This window comes from Martes martes (genome assembly GCF_963455335.1).
Source record: "Martes martes genome assembly, chromosome: 5".
In the NCBI taxonomy this organism is placed as follows: domain Eukaryota; kingdom Metazoa; phylum Chordata; class Mammalia; order Carnivora; family Mustelidae; genus Martes; species Martes martes.
The window spans coordinates 105,970,044-105,995,473 of record NC_137892.1 but is presented as its reverse complement, the minus strand read 5'-3'; the positions used below and the strand labels follow the sequence as shown (position 1 = coordinate 105,995,473).

Below are 25,430 nucleotides of genomic sequence, written 5' to 3'. Positions count from 1 at the left end.
ATTTGTCATGGGTTTTGTATACTTCTATTTTTATCTATGTCTTTGGTTTCTTTTCTGCCTATTTGTATGTATCCTATAAAAAATGCATGAAAGACCTCGTTTCAGAGTAAAATTAAGGCTAAGAAATTCAAATTTTTTGGTAAAATACCAACAGATGTAAATTGTTTGAAATATACAAGATCCTATCATAATTCAGAATCTTTCCTATATATTGATATTGGAAATAGAGGTGTTAAATTCCCACCTCACATGGCCATTGGTTTTCTTCTGGTTTGTAATGACAATAAAGCTGCTGTTTTTGGTTTCTGTGCTGTTATGTCTCTATTAATGTTCATAGAGCCTCTCTCAATAGATGATTCTTGAAATCAAGTCTAGCCTCTTTTCATCTAATTTTCTGTTAAAAAGTAGTTTCACTTGTTCAAACTGTGATTGAGAAAAAAAATACATTGTTAGAGACCAGAGGTACAGTTTATGTCACTAACCGGATATCTACTAAATATATGCCCCTGCTGTGTGGTGAGACCTTAGAACCCAGACCGGGATCACTGTTGATGATGGAGTCAACCAGATGTTCTCCCTGCCCTTTATAAAGATAAGATTTTACATCTGTCATGAATATAGAATTGTTCCATAGTTATCAGTGGTAAGATGAGTGGTCATGTTATCCAAAAATTACTTTTTTCTCAATAGAAGTCTAGAAAAGCTTGTCTCTTTCAGTTCATTAGTATTCATTATAGACTGTTTCAAAGGCCTATGATGTGCCAGTCAGTCTACTAGATAATTTGTTTATTTTAGTCCTTCTAAAAATAATGTGAAGCAAGTATTATATCAGTTTTAGAGGTTAGGAAATTAATGTTCAAAATAAGTGACCATCCCCGATAGCTAATGACTCAAAGAACAATATTTCAAACCAGGAGCTCGTAACTAACTACAAAGGCACATGAAGATTGACATTTTTATAGGTGTTTACCTTTTCTTTCCAGACATAAGTAATGAAGGCCTGATTTCTTAAAAGATTATTAAATAGTTTATTTCCTATTTAAAAATGTTTTGATCAATTGCAACATTTTGTTTTTAAAGTTAATCATTGTCACAAACAACCCGATTTTATCTGGTAAGCTAATAGGATAAATGGTTCCATAATTACTCAGTTATGTAGCACAGTTAGCAAGCCCAGATTTGATAGTCTGCTGTGGGAAAATAAGATTTTAAATTGAGGTTTTTGTTCCTCAAGGACAATAGAATTTTTCCACTTAATAATCCGTGTACATGTTTCTTTGACACGCTGAATAACATCATAGAATTACGGAATATTAGAAGTAGAAAAGGTCATAAAATATGTAGCCCAGTAGTTTTCCAGCATGCTCTGTGGTTTGGGGCAATGGGAAAAAGAGCTTAGCAGGTCATCTTCCCCCTTCTATGAATCAGAGCACTTTGCCTTAGTCTGTCTCTCATAGTGAGCTTCCAGATTAACTCTTATTTGAAAAAATGGATTCACATCTTTGAAACATTCTTTCAGCATTTCCTGATTTTACAGATGGCAATCTAAGGCCTGGAGAAGCAAATTACCTTTCTAAAGTAATTTCGGTTGCTGGATTAGGATTTTCAATGCAATAACTTATTCATTCCTTTAAAAAAAATACTGAGTATCTGCGGTGGCCCAGTTACTATGCTTAGAGCTCACAGACTAGTGGAAGAGACAGATGGATAAATAATTGACAGGTCAGCATGACAAAAGAAGCTTATTAGTGCCATACGAAGGAAGTCAAGAGAAGTGTCCCCTGAGACATTACATTTGAACTAAGTCTTAAGGATGGAGATGATTTTGCTGGGTTGAAAGGGGAGGGTGACTGTTCCCAGTGGAGCCATGGAGGGGTGACAGCATGACACAGTCAGCCCGACAGCCTGGATCAGAGGTTTGGGGGGGTACGATTCTGGGCAAAAGAGTAGAAGTTAAGGGAAAGGTTATTCCTTGCAGTGGGGAAAGGGCCAGATTAAGAGGAGTGCACCACAGCAGGGTAGGGAAAGACATTATCCTGTAGGAGATGGGTGCCGTTAAAGACTTTCAACTAGGTAAGAGGAGTGACTGATAATTTATGTATTTCAGAAAAGTTACTCTGGTGGCAGTGTCTTCATCCTGGAGGGGAAGAAATATAAACTGTATGTTGCCTTTGAGCCACCTCAGCCTCTTCCACTTACTGGTGCCCCTGGCTTCTTCCCTGATGGCAACAAGTGTCTGTTACGTGTTTTGTTAAAGGTGTTTTGTCCTTGAGAGCATCTGCCTGCCACAACACAAGAGTAGATCAGATTTGGAGGACCTTTTAAAACTGAGTGTTTGACTCTCTGTGAAATCCCTTTTCGTGTTTTGCTTCACTTGAAATGACATTATGACTTACTGTGAGACAGGATAATTTGTAGTTTCCTTTGTCATCATCTTCTTCGGTTGTCACAGACCGTGGAGTGCTCTGCATTGGTTCTAGGAAACTGAGAATGGGAAGGACACATGATTTTTATATTATTATTTCTCTTGAGTGTTCTTGCTTGTGATAGATTTTGGCTCCAGGCGTAAAGATGTATGGAGAAGCGGCCTACTGGGAGAGCATTTTATGTTTCACTTGGCTTTTTTGTGACTAAATGCAGTATTAAATGATTTGTGTGATACTTGCATGATATTAAATCGAAAGGGCTATTGTTTTATCAAGAGGTGCTTTAGCATATACTATGAAGGTTAGACATTAAATACCAGGGTTACTATGTGTAAAGAAAAGTCAACACAGATTTCTTAGCTTGAATTATTTTAGTTGGTAACCTTAGCAGTGGCTCTTCAGAAACATAAAGTTTGCTTTCTCATCAGAAGCCCCAAACAGTGTGTCTTTGAGGACCATTTTTCTTGGCATTATTCTCTGGATTCAACCAACATTTTGGGTGAGCGATCATCTTACCATCCTCTGTCTGTAAGCCTGAATTTATCTCTTTGACCACCTATGTTTTATTTTGTTTTGTTTTTTAAATTTTATTTATTTGTCAGAGAGAGAGAGCACAAGCGGGGGAGTGGCAGGCAGAGGAAGAAACAGGCTCCCTGCAGAGCAAGGAGTCCAATGTGGGACTCAGTTCCAGGACCCTGGGATCGTAACCTGAACCAAAGGCAGGCACTTAACCGACTGAGCCACCCAGGCATCCCAGCCACCTATGTTTGAAAATAAACTTCTCAGGGCGCCTGGGCAGCTCAGTCAGTTGAGCATCGGACTCATGATTTCGGCTAAGGTTATGTTCTCCAAGGTGCTGAGATCAAGCCCTGTGCTCTCAGCAGGGGTCTGCTTGAGATTCTTTCCCTCTCTCTCAAATAAATAAATAAATCTTTAAAACATATAAGAATAGTGCTCGCTTCGGCAGCACATATACTAAAACATATAAAAATAAAAATCTCTATTTCACCCTGTGCTAAGCCAGAGTCCTTTTTCTTTAATAAAACAAAGGAGGAGCAGAAACTTTTCTTTGATATAAATTCCTAGGGACACTTCCTATACTAAACGCTCCCAGAGTTGACTTACCCTTACTTGTGTCCACAAGTCCTGTCTTCTCTCGCCCTCTAAACTTTCAACAGCTTTTTGGGGATTTCTAAATGTTTTGATACTAGCAAAAATAAAAAGATGGCTTTTTATCAGAGTTATAGAGGAAGGATGGATAAAAAAACAAGCAAAAGCCAATTACACAGCTTCAGGAAGTCTCACACCAAAAATTGTCCATGATAGTAATGAAACTGTAAAGGGGAACAGACCCAAAGCACATGTCATGCTTATTCTCTTGAAAGTCACATGGTGGGCTCTCTACTGTATTCCCTAGAAACAGTGTTTCCATGAGGTTGTGTAATGCTTTACCTCTCCTTTAGAAACTAATCTCCCCCACAAGAAAAGGCAGGGAAAAGCATTACCTTAATTATTAAGGTGGGGGTTTGTTTTGTTTTGTTTTGTTTTAAGGTGGGTTTTTAGGTACTCACAGGACAACATTTCAGAAGAAATCCCATATTTTGTCTAATAGGCCCCAGAGGAAGAATAAACATTTATTAATCACCTGTAATATGCAATGCCAAACATTTCACATAGATTTTCTCTAGTCCTTATAACAATCCCATGAGAGTCCTCCTCTAACATTTATGGTAATAGTAAAAAAATTTAAGTATCAGATAATAATGCATCTGAGGAGATTTCCTTTCATCTTGGTCACTGGGATGCGGCGAGCACCTAGAAAGGCTGAAGACCGAGTGTGTATGACATGTGTGTAAGAGCTGAAGGGAAACACAGACGACGTAAACATTTAGAAAACATTTAGTAAACATTTAGAGCACACTGGAGAGTGGATGAGGCTTTCTTTTATAGAAAGAGCAGAACAAGAAAATAGAATTATCAAAGAGCTGCTGTGTAATTTCTAGGTGCCAGTACTTGGCAAGGTCATGACCCCCCAAAAGTTAAGAACTTCTATGTCATACCACCTTCTCATAAGAGGAACAAGTTGAGAAAATTAGAGCAGTGTGAGCCTTGTTTTATATTCCTTTTTAAAACTTTCCCCCCAGGTAGTAGTAGTAGTACATTAAACTGGGGGGCCGGGAGGAAAGTATCCTCACAATCCTTCAGGACTTGGAGACCTGATTTATTTTGTTAGAAAGGTAGTGTGGGACGCCTGGGTGGCTCAGTTGGTTAAGCAGCTGCCTTCGGCTCAGGTCATGATCCCAGCGTCCTGGGATCGAGTCCCACATCGGGCTCCTTGCTCGGCGGGGAGCCTGCTTCTCCCTCTGCCTCTGCCTACCACTCTGTCTGCCTGTGCTCACTCGCTCGCTCTCTCTAACAAATAAATAAATTTAAAAAAAAATTTTAAAAAAAAAAAAAAAAAAAAAAGAAAGGTAGTGTAGTGTACTGGGTAAGAGTCTAGGTTCTGAAGTCAAATTGCTTAACACGGTGGTTCTTTCCAGGTGTGATTTTTACCTCCCAGAGAACATCTGATGATATTTAAAGACATTTCTGGTTGTCACAATTTGGGGGAGGGGTGCTACTGGAATCCAGCAGCTAGAAGCCAGGGATGCTGCTAAACATTTTACAATGCACTGGACAGCCCTCCATAACAAAAAAGTATCCAGCCCAAAATGTCAGTAGTGCTCAGATTGAAAAACCCTGGTTTAGCACCACGACTGACATATACACTTCAATAAATGTTTGCAATTAATTACTGTGTGTTAATGTCTGTTGCAAATGGAAGAACAAGTGAAATCATGACATACTTCTCTTTTCTGAGGAAGTAAAGAATAGTAAAAAAATTAAATATCAGATAATAAACTACTTTATCTAATTAATGGAACTTCAGTGTTATATGGGAAAACCCATTTAAAGAATGTGATTTTTTGATAGTATAAATGATTATGAACCCATGACTGAGGCTATTTTATGTGCTTCGTAAAAAGTCTTACAGTTTAAACCTGTTTGGAATTGATTGGGTTATATTTTTTAGAGCATTTCATGATCACATATGAAAGGTAGTTGTTTAAGAGTGTGGTCTTTGGCATTATTCTTAATTGGGTTCAAATCCCAACTCTGTCAGTACAAACTATGTGACTCAAAAGACACATTACATAACTTCTCTGAGCCTCAGTTTCCTTAGTGGTAAAATTGTGATACTAATGCCCACCTGTTTCATAGAGTTATATTGATTAAATGAGGTAAGGCATATAATATACCTAGTATCACACCTAGCATATAATAAACACTCAGGAACTGATAGCTGCTTATATTATCTACATCATCATTTTTAGCATCCCTGTCTCTGGAAGTCCAGTACCCACAGGGGTAGGGTAAAAACTAAAGGGAACAACTAGGCAGCTGAGTGTTAGCAAAGTAAACCTGACCATGGGTTCTGCAGTTAGCATGAATGAGCCATCTCGCTTGTCATGCTGCCTTTACCAATTTCATAAAATCACCTCAATTTCCTCCATAAGGTCTCTTTCCTAGTTTGATATCTACCAACATCCTCTCTCAGCATCCCTAACCCCTTTTGTGATATTCTAGATCTTTTACACTACTCCTTCTTATTGATATCTGAGTTATGCTCATTTTTCACAGGAGTCCATTATGGGATTTTCCAAAATCCCATTTCACACCAGTAAGGGAATCTGAAAGGGAAGAACCTGTTTCCTATCTGTGTCCTCTTACCATGTGACTGACCATTTTATCCTTTTAACTTGCTGTATTTTCAGCCTTCTTCTAAATTATAACGTATTCTCCTTTGAAGTTCCTAGCTTAGCTTGTTCAAAGGCAAAACAAACCAAAAAAAGTATGATATTTTGTGAAAAATAATGTGTCATTTGGTTAAGATGCTGTGCCTGCTTTCTGTCTTCAGAAGCTTATTTATAACAATTTCTTCTTTTATTGTACTTGGGAAGTAGAAGGTATAATCGGCAAACATGGTTTAAGATTTGAGTTAGTTTGCATCTATCTCTATTAATGTGTTTCATACGTGAGGCATTAACATCCCTTTATTGTGTTATTGTTAAAATAATCATCTTAAATCTAAGGACCGTATCTTAATTTTGAAGAAAGATAATTCTTCCACCTCTCTAAGATTAAAATTGTGAGGAAAATCCTGCAAAGAAAAGGGAGTTCCATTTTTAAATAACAGATCTCAGTAGGCTTTTGATTTGCAGGTTGTTACTGTTCATCCTCTGTCGGTTCAGTGTATCACATGAGCGCCGGTGAGCAGATGTGGGGGGGACGCAAGCGGGATGTGGAAGCAGGAACCAGCAGCGTTGGCAAACTGGCAAATGCTTCTGTTTTGCTAAGACCTGCTTTTTTGTATTCAGGCTGTCCGAACCATCTGCTTTTATATTCTCTTTACCTACTGTCAGCCATTTTGGAGTTTTTTTAAAAGCTTTAAAAGTGATTGGGAATTTCTCACAGTAAGTCAGGAATCCTTACCGCTCTTTAAAAACCTGATGCTTTTAGCATATTCCCATTTAATGCCCAAGAGAATAGTTATTTTTTAATTTAGGTGCAGTATGTCATATGTTATGTAATGAAAGTGTTCTTCTCCCTTTCCAGTTACTTACTCTCAGGCATCAAAATTTAAATTTAACTAGATACTTGGCCACAGTGTACACATTAACAACAGATGCATGGGGATTGAATATAAATAATGGTTTACTTATCCCTTCTTGTTTAAAAAAGAAAAGTATTGCACAGTTTAATGAAAATTCCTAATTTTTATAAGCTTAGTTATTTTCTAGATATGCAACTGATGTTCTCAATAAAAATAGTATTTATAAAGTACCTATTGTGCACAAAATACTGTCCTAGGCATTGTGTCCAAGTTACTGCTAGTCCTCTCTACAACATTACAAGGTGGGTATTATCCTCATTTTGTAGATGAAGAAATGCTCCACTTCTGAGAGAAGTGGAGAAAATTGTTCAGGTCACACTTGAGATGGGGATTAGGGCTCTTCTACACTCCTTTTCAAAAATGTCATATTAAGGAGATAATACAGTATGTGATAGAAGGTTTCAGGATAAGGAATTGGGGGTGGTACATTTTATTTAGTTGCAGGTGAGCATGCTTCATTTGGTTTGTGAAGTTCCTGACTCTGTCTAGCCTTTGATCATATATAGGCATTTTATTTTCTTCTCTAGTCATTGAGAAATACTGTTGGCACTTGGTCCTCTGCTTCTGCTGTTTCCAAGGTTTTTTTAAAATGCTTTTACTTAAAAAGAAAGAAAAGGAACAATTGTGTCCTGTTTGTAGTAATTTACATTAGCTAATTTGTTTCTTCCTATTTTGCCTGTTAACATTTAAGACCTCTAGTAGCCTTTCAAGATTGTAGTCAGAATTAAATAGCTGTATTGTTACATGTTTTTGGACCTTTGTCACTACTCAAAAATGTGGTCTCCAGAAATTCAATGGTTCAAATGATTTATTTTATTTTTTTAAGATTTATTTATTTTAGAGAGAATGAGAGAGAGAGACAGAAAGACCAAGTGTGGGGAGGGGCAGAGAGAGAAAGAGAATCCTGAAGCAGACTCCCCACTGAGCACCGAGGCCAACACAGTCTCTATCCCAGGACCCTTAGATCATGACCTGAGCTGAAATCAAGAGTCAGCCCTTTAACCGACTGAATGGTCCAGGTGCCCCAATGGTTCAAATGATTTAAAAGCACAATGTTAATAGTTATAATCAATATTTCACTTTTTTACAGCACAATTCACATATATACTATAAAATCAACAGTATGAAAGTCTTAGGTGTCTTCAGTTTAGAAAGTTAAACAGTTGAGAGGGAAAATCGGGTTTTTGTTTTTTTAACTCAGTATTTTGATAGGACTTGAAAATTTCTTAAATATTTAAATTCAATAATCCCCTTAGCCCTATGTTAAGTTCAGGGAAAATAAGAGTATGTTTTACTTTCTATGATGGATAATAAAATGTATAGAACTTATTTTTCCAAGCAGTGCCACAAACTGAAAATACATTGATTGAAAGTCCATGAATGAAAGATTGTGAGCTGTTTATTAAAGAAGGATAGAACTATCTGGGTACACCTCCAGCCTTTTGAGGTTAATGGTCATAGTTGGAGGGTGGGTCATTGGAATTGTAATCAGAAGCAATAAGGTACCAAATGAGCCTTTGAGCTGATATATTGTACTATTATATAATTAATATAGGCAGAAGTAATCTCTTTCAAGTTCCTGGCCCACCTCAGACCTGCCTCTTGTTTGAGGAAATAGAGCCAAATTGTCATAATTTTGCCACCTTGGCATTTCTTCTCAATTCCCAACCCTTTTACTTTTCTTCAGTAATTCATCTGAGGCAGAGAGGGATTTCTTTTCCACATTCAATACTTAATTTTGAAGCTATGGATTTAGAGTTACTTCGGTACATATTTAATTGAAATCTTATATAAACAGATGAGCCTCCCCCAAGGAACTGGGTATATGAGGATGGAGGGAGAGCACTCTCCATTCAAGGATGTGGAGAAAAGAAATTTCTAACCAAAAATAAAGAATTAGGAAAATGAGAAACCAAAGAGTAGTATATATCCATGAAGGTTGGAATATCAAGGAGCGAGAACACATGTCATTAGAGACAACAAATGGTCCAAGAAGGGTAAAAGCTTAACCTCTCTGGCTGTGGTCTATCATACATACTGTAGCTGGACAAATCTTAAACACCACTTTTATCATAGGGCTCTTCCTACTCAAAGACCTATTGTTGCCTACATCAAGCCAGCAATCCTTGCTTCTATGGTCTTCCATAATCTGGCTCCACCTACCAGCCAGTTTTAGTTCCGATATCTCCCTTCTGTCAGGCTGACTCTCACCATCTTTATCCTAAATTGCATTGTTCTCTTTTTCCTTCTTCCCCACTCCCACCCCCATCCTTTCCCCTCCCAATCCCCATTCTTCAATGTTCTATTCAAGTATCATTCTCACAGTTCCTAGTATCTGGGTCATATTCATTAAAACTTAGTTAAATAATGATGACAATACTAACAGTCATTTATTGTTTATTATATGCCAGGAGTATGATGTAAGCTTTTACATGCATTACATCTTGTAAGTCTCAAAATAATCTTGTGATGAAGGTGTTCTTAACCATAGTTCTACCACAAAGTGACTTGACTAAGAATACAGTGGTAGGAAGTGGCATATACAAGATTTGACCTTTAGGTCTGATTAAATCTATTAAATGATGAACTGTAATTCCCAATCTTGTTCCCTTTTTTCTGCTCTGCGTTTCAGATTCTTGAAGACAGAGGCAATTTCATATATATATATTTCAAGATATATTTCAAGATGAAAGATACATATATATATATATATATATCTTTTATTTGTCAATACAGCTAAGCTAAGGCTAGATCAACTATTTTCTTATTGATTGATTGACTGTGGATTAGATAAGATGAGACGGTCAAATTCGATGGTGATTAAAGCAGAGAAACTTTCTTCTGATCCTAGTCATTTTTCTGAAGTAGATGTTGTTAAATAGAGCGGTATTTTATTTAGGAAATCGTGGATTGAAACCAGGCAATGTTCAGTTTTTAAGGATTGTAAATCAGGATTTTTATAGTAACTGTAACAGTATTATTTTGAGCTGAATCAGTGCCATTCCTTTATTCTTTCATTCATTAATCAAGTACTTATAGTTACTGTGATAGTGTGATATATAATAAGAAATAAGTGTATGCTCTTTGTCCCCCTTCCTGGCACAAAGTTCCTAAAACCCTTGGAATATCCTAAGAGATAAAGGCCAATAGAGGTATCTTGACATTCCTAACAGACCCCTTTTTCCTACCTGTGAGTTTATGTTAATGAGGTGACTTTTGGAAAGCATCTAAGGATGGAGGCTGCTTGCCAGGGGGAATCAACTGTGTGATTAGAGGGTTGGTACTTTCAGTCCCACTTCCTGACTTCTGGGGAACGGAGAAAGACCCGAGTTTGAGTTTAGTCACCAAGGGCCAAAGTCTTAGTCATGCCTAAGTAAGGAAACTTCCATAAAAGGCCAAAAGGATGTGTTTCAGAAGGCTTCTGGGTTGAGAGAAAAAGGCAAACAAATCATTGAAAGACTCTGACCTATAGACAACAAACAGGGTGGATGGAGGAGGTGGGTGGGGGTGGGTATTAAGAAGGGCACTTGTTATGATGAGCACTGGGTGTTGTATGTAAATGATGAACCACTGAACTCTACTCCTATAGTCAATATTGAATTGTATGTCAACTAACTAGAATTTAAATTTAAAAAAAGAAAAGCTTCTGGGTTGGTGAACACATAGTAGAGATTTGAGGATAGAGGCTCAAAAAGCATTGAGACCCCATACCCCTTCCCACAGACCTTGCCCTAAGCATCTCTTCCATCTGGACAGTACTGATATACATCCTTTTATGACAAACCAATAATCTAATAAGTAAAATGTTTCTCTGAGTTCTGTGAGCTCCTCTAGCAAAATAACCAAACCCAAGGAGGGGATCATCAGAACCTTCAATCTGTAGCCACTCAGAAGCACAGGTGACAATCTGGACTTCCAGTTAGTGCCTAAATTAGGGGCAGCCTTAGGGGACTGAGCCCTTAACCCATGAAATCTGACACTATCTCAAGGTAGACAGTGTCAGAATTGAGTTAAATTGTGGGGACATCCAAACAGTCTTCATGGACAGTTGGAGAATTGTTTGGTGGTGTTTGAAAAAACACACATTAGAATTACAAATACGATTGACCTTTGAAGGGCATGGGGATTAAGAGTGCCAACCCCCTTGCACAGTCAAAAATCCAGGTATAACTTTTGACTCCCCCCAGATTTTACTACTAATAGCCTACTTTTGACCAAAAGCCTTACCAATAACATAAGCAGTGGATTAACACAGATTTTGAATGTTATATGTAATTATATACTGTATTCTTACCATAAAGTATGCTAGAGAAAAGAAAATATTCTTTAAAAAAATCATAATTACCACACTGTAAAAAATCCGCTTGTAAGTGGACATGTGCAGTTCAAATCCTTCTTGTGGAAGAGTCATCTGTACATGTAATTGCCTACTGTGTGCTACACGTTAGGACACAGTGTGACTAGAGAAATAGCCCTGCCATCACAGGCTGGTGGAGAACACAGACAAAGCTGACAAGCAGTTATTGTTCAATGATGAGGCCCATGATTGATAGGCAGAAGGACAGTGAGAGCATAAAGGAAGCCACCTAATGTAATCTTGGGCAAGTCCTGGAAGGATTTCTAAGTGATACTCAGGGTTTCTTTTAGCATCATTCGGTTCTGTGTATTACATAAACAGGTAAGTAAAATACAACTAGCAGTTACATACAGGGGCAAAAAGAGGCCGATATGTTTTCCACTTTCCCACACATGATTGCAAAATGAGACCAAGAAATCTAAATATCAGTACCCTTCAGATTGTTTACCAAATTAAGGAGGTTGAGGTCAAAATAAATGTTTCATGCTTCTAAGGTAATAAATAAAACAAATGAATTCCCCTACCTCTCTCATTTGGCATCAAGAAACCACCCACTGGTTACATTCTGTCATATTGGTGCCAGAGAGAAGTCAGGATTATCTTACATACAATGAATGAAATAATGCCCATAGAAAGTTTAGTTTGGATTCACCAGAGTGTCGGTGAATACATATTTTTCCCAGGAGCTAGGAAGCAGTGTTGTTAAACAGTGAGACCTGTGAATAGGAAATTGGAAAAGTGGTCATTTTACTGTGTAATCTTGAGCAGTCTCCTAACCACTATTTGATTTTCCCCATCTAAAAAAAATGGGGTTCATGATACCTGTCCTTTGAATGCACATTCTTAGTGATCCAGGAGAGACAGTATAATGAATGAGCCCTCTCTTGGCCAAAAGGAAGATAATCTAAGTAATTAAATATTTAAAATAAAATTTTATTAATGAGATGAGGGAAAGATAGGGGACATAGGGAAAGTAGATATTTTGTCACCTGTTTTTCTTGGTTGCTAATTGAGAATTTTACCATTTTAAATCAGCTACAGTATGGGGAAAGGTCATGATTTCAAAAAACATGAGCATTACTATGAGAAAGAAGCAAAAGGTAAATTAGGCAATGTGTAGTAGGATTCTCTGCATATATAGATATATGGTTTGTAGAATATTATGTTGATAATGACTCCCCTTTTAAAAAAATCTGTGAAGGGGCACCTGGGTGGCTCAGTGGGTTAAGCCTCTGCTTTCAGCTCAGGTCATGATCTCAGGGTCCTGAGATCGAGCCCCGCATCGATCTCTCTGCTCAGCAGGGAGCCTGCTTCCCCACTCTCTCTGCCTGCCTCTCTCCCTACTTGTGATCTCTGTCTGTCAAATAAATAAATAAAATCTTTTTAAAAAAATTAAAAAATTAAAAAAATTAAAAAAAATTAAAAAATCTGTGAAGATGAAAAAAAAATTATTTCATTGAACTCTTCAGAAAAGGTTATCTCCCACAATCAAGCTAATTTTGAAAGAAAGTGGGGGAAAATAGATCTGAATGGACAAATGGGGTGCAATAGAATAGAGAATTTTTATTCATTTGTATGGTAGATGGTCATCTTGAAATAAATATGAAAAGGAACAAAGTTGTTTGTGCTTTGAAAATTGAGAAGCATTGTTCATCATGCATAATTGAACAAAGTTGAAATTTGTAGGTATGAAACCAAAAAAAACCACAGCTATGATAGCTATTACAGGAAATGGAGGAAATTAATAATAAAAGACAATACACTACCTCATAAATACACGCTCATCATGAGAGTAGAGGATGAGAGCATTAAGCAAATACCCTGATTAATGTAACAATTTAATCCTGGAATTGGAGTACAGATATTTCAGGGTTCATTTGTACATATAGATAAGTGAGAAAGACAAAAACAGCTTACTTTCATAAAGTAAGATTTTTAGACAGTCCTTCTGGATATGTGAAGATTATACTATTTTAAAAGAAAAGTTGGTTATAAGTCAGCAAGACATGTTTGATATGAGGATTTATTAAATAAATAAATAACCAGGTTTCTGTATATTTTAAAAAACACAAAATGTTTTAAGGCAGATTTGAGGCATTTTTGCCTTACATCCAATGATCTTGCTTTTTACAATTTATTCTAACAATGATCCTGCTTTTTATAATTTATTCTAAGTAACTGCTAGGAGCTATGATTTTTAAAAGACTGCATACTAGGAACATAAATTAGGGGGAAAAATTACTTAGTTCTCAGTATTCACTGAGTAAAGTTTAAATTAACCCTGATTAGAACATCTTTGAATACCTTTTTGATGCATAAAATGATTTATCAGAACATATGTTTCAGTAAATTTTGGAGGGTTTTTAGAAAGAGCAAATAGTGTAAGAGTAGTTTACTAGAAAGGGTTTTCTTTTATATCACGTCGACATGTGTGATTCACTTTGTCTTTTTTTCTGTCGGCTATTTGGTAGAAGTCCACAATTTGCCAAAATGGTTAATAGGACACAAATATAGACATTTCATGTGATGTACCATGTAAATGTAAACCTTTGTAGTTACATGTTTCTGTAGCAAGAGAATTGTTTTAAAAGGCATGTAATTTATTAGCTATCGGTAGCTTCTTTATTGCCTTGCCGCGCTGCAGTAATAAATAAAAGAAAGTGAACTGATTTTACAAATGGCACACAAGGTGCACATTTTGTGGAAAAAAAGTCTTTTTTTAAAGAATTGGCATTAAATCCTTTTTTTGTGATGACAAAGAGGCTAAGAGTGCAAACTGTATTTTCTGTTTATCGAAAACAGTCTTTTTTTCTCGGGGGCATTTTTTCCTATGATCATCAAGGGATTTCAAAAGCAATAAAGTGTGGAATCATTGTTCGACTTGAACAGTATTAAAACTTAGGTTTTAATTTCAGTGAAGTAATAAGATTTGAACCTGTCTCACATTACAGCACTGTAAGGCATTTAGCAATTGTATTTTAAAAGAGGTTTTTAAGATGCAGCTCACTTGTAAGCTAACTGTCTGTCAGTAATTAATAGTTTTTCTTCAGCATAGGCTGTTGTGATCAGACCAAGAAATATCTGTGTTTTTAGTAACACATTATGATAATTGTGAGTGCTTATTTCTGATTAGTCTAAATGTCTAATAATTTTCAGCTTGCTTCTCTGGCTGCTTAATAGAAAAGAGAGAGGAACATGTAAAGCTACGGTGTGTCTTTGGGCTTTTAAAAATATGAATGTACACACACATGTATATTTCAGTAAGCTTTACACCTAGCAAGATGATATGTCAGTTGACTCATTCATTAACCACATATTTTGTCCTTCAATATCATTTCCTGGTTTTCAGATATCACATCATTTGTATATGTAAAAACTGTTGCCAGATATGGTACTGTATGTACAGCTAAACCCAAACTGACAATCTGGATTCTTCAATACTCAGCATTGAACCTATCTTTACTTTTCAAAAAAGGCTTTAAAATATGAGCATTTCTATTAGATCAGTGTGGCAACATACTTGCTGATGAAAGATTGTATTTACCATTTTGAATTGCTATTGAAAATAATTGCCTCTACAAAAGGAAACATCTGTATGATAGCACATGGTTAAAGCTGCCATCAATTTTTAACATTTGAGGGTTGAGCTATGACCTTTTATGATGACTGTGAACAGTAACTGCCTCCATTAGCCATAAGTTTTGTTTCTTTATTTTAGTAGATGGCCTAGACTGTAAATATTAGAGAATCTAAAATAAATCAACATATTATCCTAAGGATACAAAATGTAAGAGCTATTTGTGGTTGGGAACCTTTGACAGATAGTTTGGATGAAGCAGATGATTGCCTGCCTAGCGTATCTGGTCTCCATTGCTATGCCTGCAGGCAGTTTAGTGCTATGGTTGTATATTGATGTCAGGGTTAGTACTGAGTGGCTAGCAGTGACAGATGTCTATAATTACAGGCAATGCTTCCAGTATTTCTGAAAAGCCAGCCTATGTTGAACAATTATCTTATTTCTGCCTTGCCAAAGAGCATGTTCCAATTGCTAGTATTAGCAATGGTGAATATAGTGCTTCATCTGCTGCCTTGGGACAAATGTGGGAAAAGCACTTGGTTATAAAACATAAATGCAAAATATTTTTTCAGCATTTTGAATTAGTTAAGTTCAGTGTTTTCCTAATTTTTATCTCCCCATAATGTCTCTGTTGAAGGGATCTTGAAATATAAAAGCATACTTGGCATACTTATTGAGATTTTGTTTACCCCTAGGCCTGCATGGCTCCCCAGTGCCAGTATCCCTTGCTTTACTGAATAGATGTGTTTAAGCAAAGTTGGCTTTGAAACAACTTTCTTCAGTGTGAATTACATTTTCTGATTGACTTCTGTTACAATATTGGAAGTACGTTTCAGTGGACAATCTCCCACACCTTTTGATGGGGAGAATTGTAGTAAAATGATACACAATGCTAAAATATGCAAAACACCTTAGTACACTGGTGTCTTTACATTTGCTGAGACACACGATTCTCAATTTTTGTTTTAACCCTTTCTCTTCAGCCTTCAACCACTCATTGTCCTTTCCTGTCTCTGAGTGTTCACCACCACTTCCTTCCACGCTCCATCTTTACCTACTTTCCTTCTTTATGGTCCAAGTTCTCAACTGTCCTTTTTTCCTGGTTATTTGCATGTGTGAGGCACAGGCTCTAATACCACACTCCCCAGCCAGTGCAGTTGCCTTACACAGTACGCTCTAACCCTGCCATTCCTAAAATCCCCAAAGTTCTAGTGTTAAAACATTGTCTATGCTTTAAGTTACAAATTCTGTATTTTCATTTAATGTAGAATGAGAAATGCCTAGGAAATAATCAGTTGAAGATATATTCTGTCTTCAACCTTACTCTAACCTGTATTGGATTTCTCCTTTTGAGCTTAACCACTCTGTGGGAGTTACTCATGACATTTTCTCATGGAGTCTTCTCAGCAGTATTTTTCTTAGTTAGGTATGATAACCTTCATTTTACAGAATGGGAAAAAGATTTCAGGAAGGTTTAAAGACTTGTTCAGTGACCAACCGTGTGTTAGACCAAATCATCCTACTCTAAATCCAACTTTGCTTTCCACTCTGTCACATTGCCTGTGTATGAGTTTAGGTGTGAGTTTAGGTATGAGTTTAGGTATATGATCAATTTCAAATATAAAGATGATTGGTAGCATGAACATAATAAGTTTCATCCCCTTCTTTGCTGTCGTATTTCCCAAGGAAACAAACTCATCTCTACAAGCACAGATTGGACCTCTTATCCTGGCTGGCTATCAGTCACAAGAGAACTAAGCTACTTCTAGATCCTAGATATTTGATAGAATCCATCCTACTATATAAGAAACAACTCACTCCATAGTCTGGTGTCAAAGACCAATACTATATTCATGAATGAAAGGTGGCCCCTTTTGGTTCTTACTGAGCCTGCCACACAAGAACTCTTATGATAATTTAAAACTCTAATGATGGTGTTCTGGAACCTTTTCTCTGTGTGCATTAATTTAGCAAAGAAAACTTGGAGAATTGGTTGGACTCACTGATCAAAAAGACTTCCATAATTTATTGGCCTCAAGGCTGTAAATCATCTACTTACCCAGTGAGATGAGAACTTATCCTGGAACTAGGAAACAGGAACTTGTAATGAGTCAAAAAAGGAAGATGAGGGCTTTGAAATCAAGAACTTAAGTGATGCAGATGAGCCCTTGAGATAAAACATCACCTGTTGCCACAGAATATTGTTTTTCCTCCTGTCTCTTCCCCCATTGCTATTCTGTTCCTCCTCCTAGAAGATAGAAGATTAGGAGTTAGGCTGCCTTTCATTAGGGCTCACTCCCCTCTAATCACTCTGTAACCAATGCTAAAGCTACACACATACCAACTTAGAATGGAGATCTACTTTCCAGTCTAGTCCAGATAAAGCACAAAGAAAAGGGACCATCATCTTGGTGCATGCCTCATGATTTTAAAGTCAGACTAAGGTTTAATTAGGTGTTACTTAATAGCAATAGTGGCTGTTTGCTGGCCACCTGTTCTGAAGTCTAATAGCTGGTGTTTATTTGGTCTTACTGTATACTAACAGCTTTCCAAGTGCTTCTGCCAGGATGCTGGTAGAGCTATAGCATGTTATGACAATAATGATAACAATACTTAGGGAAATTTTACTCTGCTCCAGGACTGTTCTAAGTGCTTTGCATGAATTAACTACTCCAATCTTCTCAAAAATGTCATAAATTAGTCCTACTATCATCCTCATTTTTTATTCAAGAAAACTGAGGTTTAGAGAGTAAAGAATTTGATCAAAATCACTCAGTAAGTGGTAGAAGCCTACTAGTCTTGGGCTTCAAACTAGGTCTTAACTATTTCACTAGACTCCTAATTTGTGATGTTATTATTCTTTCCATTTTACAGATGAAGCTGAGACTCTGAGAGGCTAACTAATTTAGGATTACAGAGTCACTTCATTAAATAAAAATATTTATTGAATGCCTGTTATCTGTCAAGTCCTATGCTAGGCTAGCAAATAGCAGAGTCTCACTCAAAACCCCACATTCCACTACATATATATGTTCTGTGTTTCCTCCAAGATGAAGTTACCAAAAATATATATGCAATTAGCTTGCCCATTTCTGTTTTACTGAGAGAAGAAGATGCTTCCTGGGTAACTGTGTATTGTCTTGGTTGGGGTTTTGCATATGTTTTAGCTAATTTTCAACATGGAGAAGTGTTCAGGAGAAAGACTAAGGGAAGCAGGACTTAACCTGCTGCCCCAGATATCACCTACCCAGAGAAACCAGGTATTAGAATTCAAAGGCATTAATGGGCCACCAGAAGGTGAGCCATGATCTCTTGCATTTGGAGTAGGTTAAAGTTTTCACTAACTAGGCTAGCATGAAGGACAGAAATTGAAAGTCAAAACAGATTATAGGAACAACATTTTTGAGTAAAATTTGAGAATGTAATGAAAAAAAAAATGAACATAATGAACATAGCTGATCTGACAGAGTAGTACAAATGCAGCTGATGTGATTGACACCCCGCTTGCCATTCTGTGGGCCATTCATCCTCTACCCTCCATGTTGGGTGGTTCTTCCCAGAGAGAGTTGCGAGTCTCTTAGGAGGAAAGTGCAGAAGTTACTTTGGATGTGGAAAATGGGACATGTTTCAGAGAGGCAGTGTGGAGACAGAAATGGAATATTAATAGGTAATATGTGTGAATAAAATAAAGATGTTAGACGTGGAGATGGGGACCTGGTAAAGTCTTAATACCCACTGTAACTGTAATTTGTGTGTTTTTAGAGTAGAGGATTTAGGGGAGAGTGTGTGGCAAGAATTAGATTAAGTGGTAGAAGACTGTATGAGGTACTTACCTTCTGAATAAGTGAGTTCTGTTTATTAAGAATGTACTCTTACCCATGCAGAGGTGGCTCGGCCTGCTTAAACTCTTAGCCCCAGTTGCCACACTTCCATAAGGAGAGGACTTCATGAGCAACAACAGTACTAAGAGACTCTTTAAAAAGTTCTGTCAACGATTATTTATAATTTGTTCTTTTCTAGGGCTATCCTTTAGTAATTGGTTTCTTGAATTCTTCCATGGAAGCAAACCCATTGTGTAATCTATGTAACCACATCAAGGCTTTGAACACCACTTCACCATTGTCTTCGCTTATAGCTTCCAGAATAAAATCAAAGTCCCCAGAGCACTTTAAGTGACAGCCACAAAGACCCTAAGCCACATCCTCCCTATATTTGAAGTTGGGAAGGCCTTTGCTCTTCCCTTATCCCTAACGTCAGGTGCCAGGTCCCTAAACTCTGTGCTTTTTAGGTTGTACGCCTGAGGAGTGATGTGTCCAGAGTTCCAGAGAAGGCTTGGAAAATAGTTAAGGTGAGTTGAGTTGCTGGTTATTGTGGTGGATCACCAGTCTTTACACTTATCTCACCACAGCCCCAGGGTCTTGTTACTAAAATAGGTACATGCTCACAGCGATAAGTGTAGGCATGCCTTGTCTCGGTTCCCTCTTTATGCACTTTATAACCCTACAGTATGCATGTTTTATAACCAAATGTTCAGCTGTCAGCTAGTGAGCAGTATTAACTGCAGAGACTCTGCTTAGCGTGATTGCATAGTGTGAAAGCAGCCTCGGTTTCTCAGTTACATTTCTGAAGTGGCCAGTTCTAATGAGTTATTCATACCTGCAAGGAGAAAGTTTTCTTTGGCTACGTGAATAGCATCTCTTACTGAAGGGTATCTACAGTATGTGTATCCTTTATGCCAGCATATGTTTCTGGTGGACACCTTTGAGAGGGATGAGGGTTATAGTAAAAAAACAAAACAAAACAAAACAAAAACTTTTATGTCCCAATTCTCCATCTCTACCATCACCCTTTCACAAATTTCATCCAGCATCAACTTCTTTCCTCTAAATTCTAATCATGATATAAATTTGCCATTGCAAAGGACTATAAATAAAATGCCTAAAATGCCCCCTTTAAACCGTGGTCTCAGAATCTTCCACCAGAAATAGTCAAGCCTTCTTCTAGTAGCCTTGTGCCATAGCCATGGTTAGCTTCTCCTTGTATGAGCTTGGGAAGATAATAATATTTACCCAGTGCTTTCCCATGGTTTTAGCCACAGAAGACTAGTCCAACAGAAGCTTGGCCCCAGACATGGAGTGAGTTGGCAGCCAGCAGGAGCAAAGCTGTGTCAGGACAAATGTACACTCCCCATCTTCTCTAGTTGGCTTTCAGCTGGTTGCACCACAGGAGTCTTTCTATGGGCTGTGTATCCTGTGACCAATAACTGGTGCACTCGACCCGGGTCCCTCTTGGCTAGTGAAGGCCTGTCGGGAGACATTAGGTTCATGCTGGTGGAGATCCTTAGTCAGTGGCTCCCTGAAGGAAAATGAGGCAAACAGCCAGCTTCTGTTGAACAGGTGGTAGTTAGACCTTAGATCTGGTCGGGGCCGGGGGGTTGAGGGGGTGGAGGAAGACAGGAGGCAGGGAAAGTATCTCTCCAAAATTACCAGTATTGTTGGCTTTCACATTGTACCTGTACTCCTCTTTCAAATAAATGGTTATTTAGAAACGAATCCAAAAATATCTCTGGCAGCATCTGGAGCCCTTCCTTAGCAGTCTGGATTTGGGCCCAAGTTAGGAATGGAAACCCCACTGGGGTGCAAGCAAAAGAGGAAGCATGTTCTTAGCCATGCATCAGTGGAGGCCCCTACTGGGAGAGGGGATTATCACAAGGCAGCAGGCAGCCCTGCACCCCAGCCTGCTGAGTTCATGCTTTGTGCCACAGGATGTGGAGCGAAGGAAATGCGAGGCCAAAGTGGTCGCTCCAAGTTTTCTTATACAATGGCTTATTCAAGCAGATTGGGAATGCCTCTTAAGAGATTTGTTAGGTACATGTCCCCTTAGCAAGATGGCCACCACAGATGGTGGGTTCAGATAGTCTAATTGAAATAAACATTTAACATTCACATTTATTTTGTACTTCCATAGTCAGCTTTTCTTTTATCAGTTGCCATTCTGTATTCCACTGAATGAAGCAAGCAGAATTCTAACCTTTTACCAGTTGGTTTCCATCATTAACTATGGTTTTAAAATTAAATTCTGCCAGAATATTTTTTTACCTAATTTTGGTCTTATATTTTGTGATGCTACTTTAAATGATGTGGGAAAATTAGCCAAGATTAACATGTATCTATTCAGTAACACTAAATTTCTGTATTTAATATGAAGCAATGATATTTGTACCATTATGTCTTTTGACATGGTCATAAGGTAATTGTGATGATCATGTTTTATTCTGCTTCAAGCATTAGTGAAAGACCACAGTATCTTTAGTTCCAAACGGTTTAGATCCAAGCCATTAAGTCCTCTATTCCCTCTTATACCTCTCCTTCTCCTCCTCCACCCTCTACTGCAACCCCCACCTTTTACTTCAACGGGTCTCTTCTATAGAAAGCACTGCATTGACGTCAGGGGCACTTGAAGCCTAAGACAAAAATAAGAAAATTGGTTTCTTATTCGTAATAAATAATATCACACTAAGTTCCAAAATTCTTTTCCTAAGAAATGTTATTGCTTTCACTATATTGGATTCTTTCTGGTGACAGGTTTTGTTTTACCAAATTACAACCCGTTAAAAATCTTGATAAATCATTTCAGCAGATTGAAGCAATACCTTAAAATGTACAACAATTACTGGGTTTTTTTTTAAAAAAAATTTGTGGCATCGATTTTGTATTATTAGATGCAAATTTTGGAGAATAAATTGGTTCAGGAAAGTATATCATCTGATGGGAGAATACTTTGTTGTTGATTTCCACAGCATTGCTAATTTTCTGCATTGAGCCTGCTTACAAAAGCTCTTTGAGAAGTTATAACATCTTAAACTATAATTTATAGAAGACCTAAGGGTATTAACTTACTGTAATTTTCTGAAGATTCATTATCTAAAATCTTAATTCATTATAACAACTCTTATGAAAACCTATAGAATGAGTGTTTTCTCTTATTTTCTTATTTGTACAGAATGAGAGATTCATTGTTCTTTTTAATTTGTTTCATGTGGTGCTTTTGAGTACATTTCATAGAGGGCTGTTATTGAATTTCTGTGACTGTCATTATATATCCATACAACCTTTAGGAACTAATATGCTGGGTTTCCCAGTTCTGTAATCTACTTCAAATTTAAGGATTGACATAATTAGTTTCTTCAAAGTTATAACCAGAATGTTAGAGACAACACTGCAGATACCCAAGACCAGGAATTAGGATTGGAAAAAGAAAGCAATTTAAAAATTATCACAGCACATGCTTTTATTCTTTATTAAATTAAATTTACAACTCAGAATCTTACTGCTATTTGTATGCTTATTCCTTGTCTGGTTTTCTTATCATGTCTGGTTTCCCTTTTAAAAAGCCAGATACAAGATCACTTAAGCTACCTGCCTGTGCACAGGCAATATTCATCATTTGGTTAGTTGAGGAGTTAGAGGACGTGTGGGTTGTTGAAGCGTTATATACATACCCAAATGCTTCTTTCTGAAATTGAAAAGTAAAATAAGTGGAGTCAAATAAACAAATATAAGAAAACAAACTTTAATACTAAAACAGTTTTTTAGGAACATGCCTTTTCAAATCTATAATAATAATGATTCCTTACATTTTTAACAACTTTCTGTATTTCAAGAGCTAGAGAGATGGATAAATGGTTAAAATGGATAATTTTTCTGGCTTCTAAGATAATAGCTATGTAGAAGTAGAAAAAATGTAGGTTTGTAGCATGAAAGTTTGAAACTTTATGGCTTTTAACGAATACCATTTCTGACCATGATTGGAGTGTGTGAATTGACTGACTATATACAGAAAGATTTCAAAGTTACTACAGATTTTAGGTTTTGTTTAACTTCATCTGTGCAGTGTGGAAATCTTCGAAGTAAGCACCCTCTTACTTTTCTGTTACTTTTTTTTGTAGTGAGCCTTCTCTTGAAACGATTTTAGCTGACAGTTTGTAGCGCCTACTGTGAGACAGGATCCATTGGAAAAGCAACATTTGTTGAGTGACTACTAAATGCCAAGTGCTGTATTAGGTATCATCATTTCATCTGCTCAAAAGCCATTAAGTCCGTATTATTATTCCTGTTTTACAGATAGGAAACCAAGATTCAGAGACTTTAATCTAGTTAGTGATAGATCCAGAATTCATATTCCAGATGTCTTTGGGATCAAAGCCCTTCTACACTGCTAAGTTTATCAACGGAATGTTCTAATTACTTCTGGATATGTTAAAAAAAAAAATTCCCTGCCATCTGGCAGCACATGCTTGAAATAGTGGAGGAAAGACGTATACACATGGAAAATTAATACTAAGGCAAAACTGTATACTGTTGTATCATATGGGAAGTGCCACTAACAGGCTAGCAACAGTGTATACTCTCAGTATCAAGTGAGGGGAGCTCTTCTTACTGCATCTATAGGGAGAGCTTCTTCCAGAAATATTATTTAAGCATTAACACCACATCTTTTTAAATAATGAAATTTTACCAGGGTTACTTCCGGAGAGTATAATTTTGGATCTGTCATTTTCACAGAGAAAAAATTCTGTGCAAAAATCCATACCTTTTATGGGTTGTTTTCCTTTAGTTAAAAAGAAATTTTGAAAGAAATGAAATCAGCCAAAATGTGCATTTTAACATTACATTCATTTTTTATTCATTTAACGAACAGTTATCGAGTATTAGGTATGGGAGATAAAAGAGCATCATCTCTGCCCTCAAAGAGCTTACAGTCTAATAGAGAAATACAGGCATATTTTAAAAAGGAAGAAGAGTGGGAGGAAGGCACAGATGGCCAGGCAAAACCAACTTGTAATGAGTGCACGTACTATTATGTGAAACACATAACCAAAGGCATAGCCATTTTCAACTTCACTGTATCCCTCAGAGAAGATTGGACAACACACATGAGCTTATTGTCTTACTTCTTAAACCTTTGCTTATTTTTCATAACGATCTAATTACCTTGATTGATTCTGAAGTAAAACATTAGTAATCTATGAACTTAAAGGAAGGGTATTTTTCTTTTTCCCCTTCTTGCATTCCTATGCCAACCTCTGTATCCTTCCTTTAAAAGAGTATTGTGATGTAAGGTTCCTCTTGCTGTAATAAAAAATTTTTTTGGTGAAGCGATAGAAGTTTTAGAAAATGTTGAAAACCCCTAAATATTATTTTAGAATTTTTCCTGTAGAAAACCTTCACTGGCTTGTGCTTCGTGGTAAACATTCTTGGAGAAATTTATATCCTCACTGGACAGACTACTTGCCACCCCCGAATTATATATGTCAATGATATAATTGAATTCCAAATGTTTGAAGACATTTTCATATTATCTGCATGGTCTCTGAATGATAAGGTGCCTTGGAAAATGTGAGACAGTCTTTTAAAAGAAATGCAGTAATCATACATTGATTTTAAATGACCCTGTCACACGTGAAAACAAATCAGATTGTTGCTCTTAATGAGCTTTTCAATTTACTATTCAGTAGATCAGATAAGTGGATTTAAGAGGTAATGATCCTGTTTAGTACTCAAGCTTGACTGTCAGATCCTAGTAGTGGAGAGAAATCCCTAGGGACAAAAACGTTGACACAGTTCTAGATGGGATAATGGGAATCAAAGCTAATGGATGATAAAAGGAATGGTGCAAGTTACAAGGATAATTGTGGATTAAAGCACTGCCATGTGTCAATGTTGACTGTTTTTTCTAGTATCTTATTGGGTCAAATCTGATGCTCTGAGAAACTGTTTTGACAGCAGAGCACAACAGACCTGCCTGCCTGCCTAGCTTCCTCCTTTCTTGAAGTCAGGGACACCACAGAAAACTTCGTTGTAAGAACTGCCAATTTAAAAAAAAAAAAAAAAAAAAAAGATGTTTTTTAAATGTTCGAATGTCTTGAATGCTTAAAATCACATTTTAGTTATATTATTCAATGTGGCTTGGGTAAAATAAAAATTAGGTTAATTCTGAGCATGCCATTTTAAAAAAATAGCATTTCTAAAGCCTTGAAAGTGTAAACTTTAATTTTACAAAAATATGATACAGTGTGGGGGGGGCGGGGAGTGGGGGGTAGATGGACACCCAGACATTTACAATGTGAGAAATACCATGAGAGAGGGATAGACCAGACACTGTGGAAACATAAAGGAGAATGCAACTCATTCTTCCTGGGAAGACAGAGAAGGCTTCCAAGGAGATGACTTTTGAATGGGAATCAGGGGGGAGAGAATGAAGGCAAAATGAACAGTACATGAACTCCTAGAAACTTGAAATTGCATGAGAAGCTCGGTTGATCCATCAGTATTTCATTGTGACTTCAGGTAGAGA

General features: G+C 37.1%; 1 protein-coding gene across 1 annotated transcript in view; it reads left to right on the top strand.

Moving 5' to 3' along the window:
- RANBP17 (RAN binding protein 17) overlaps positions 1-25,430 on the top strand; it is a 319,731-nt gene that overhangs the window by 198,941 nt on the left and 95,360 nt on the right. The window contains exon 15 of the mRNA XM_080805045.1: positions 19,363-19,422. Within this exon, the coding sequence (XP_080661171.1) occupies positions 19,363-19,422 (60 nt within the window). The remainder of the gene's footprint in view (positions 1-19,362; positions 19,423-25,430) is intronic.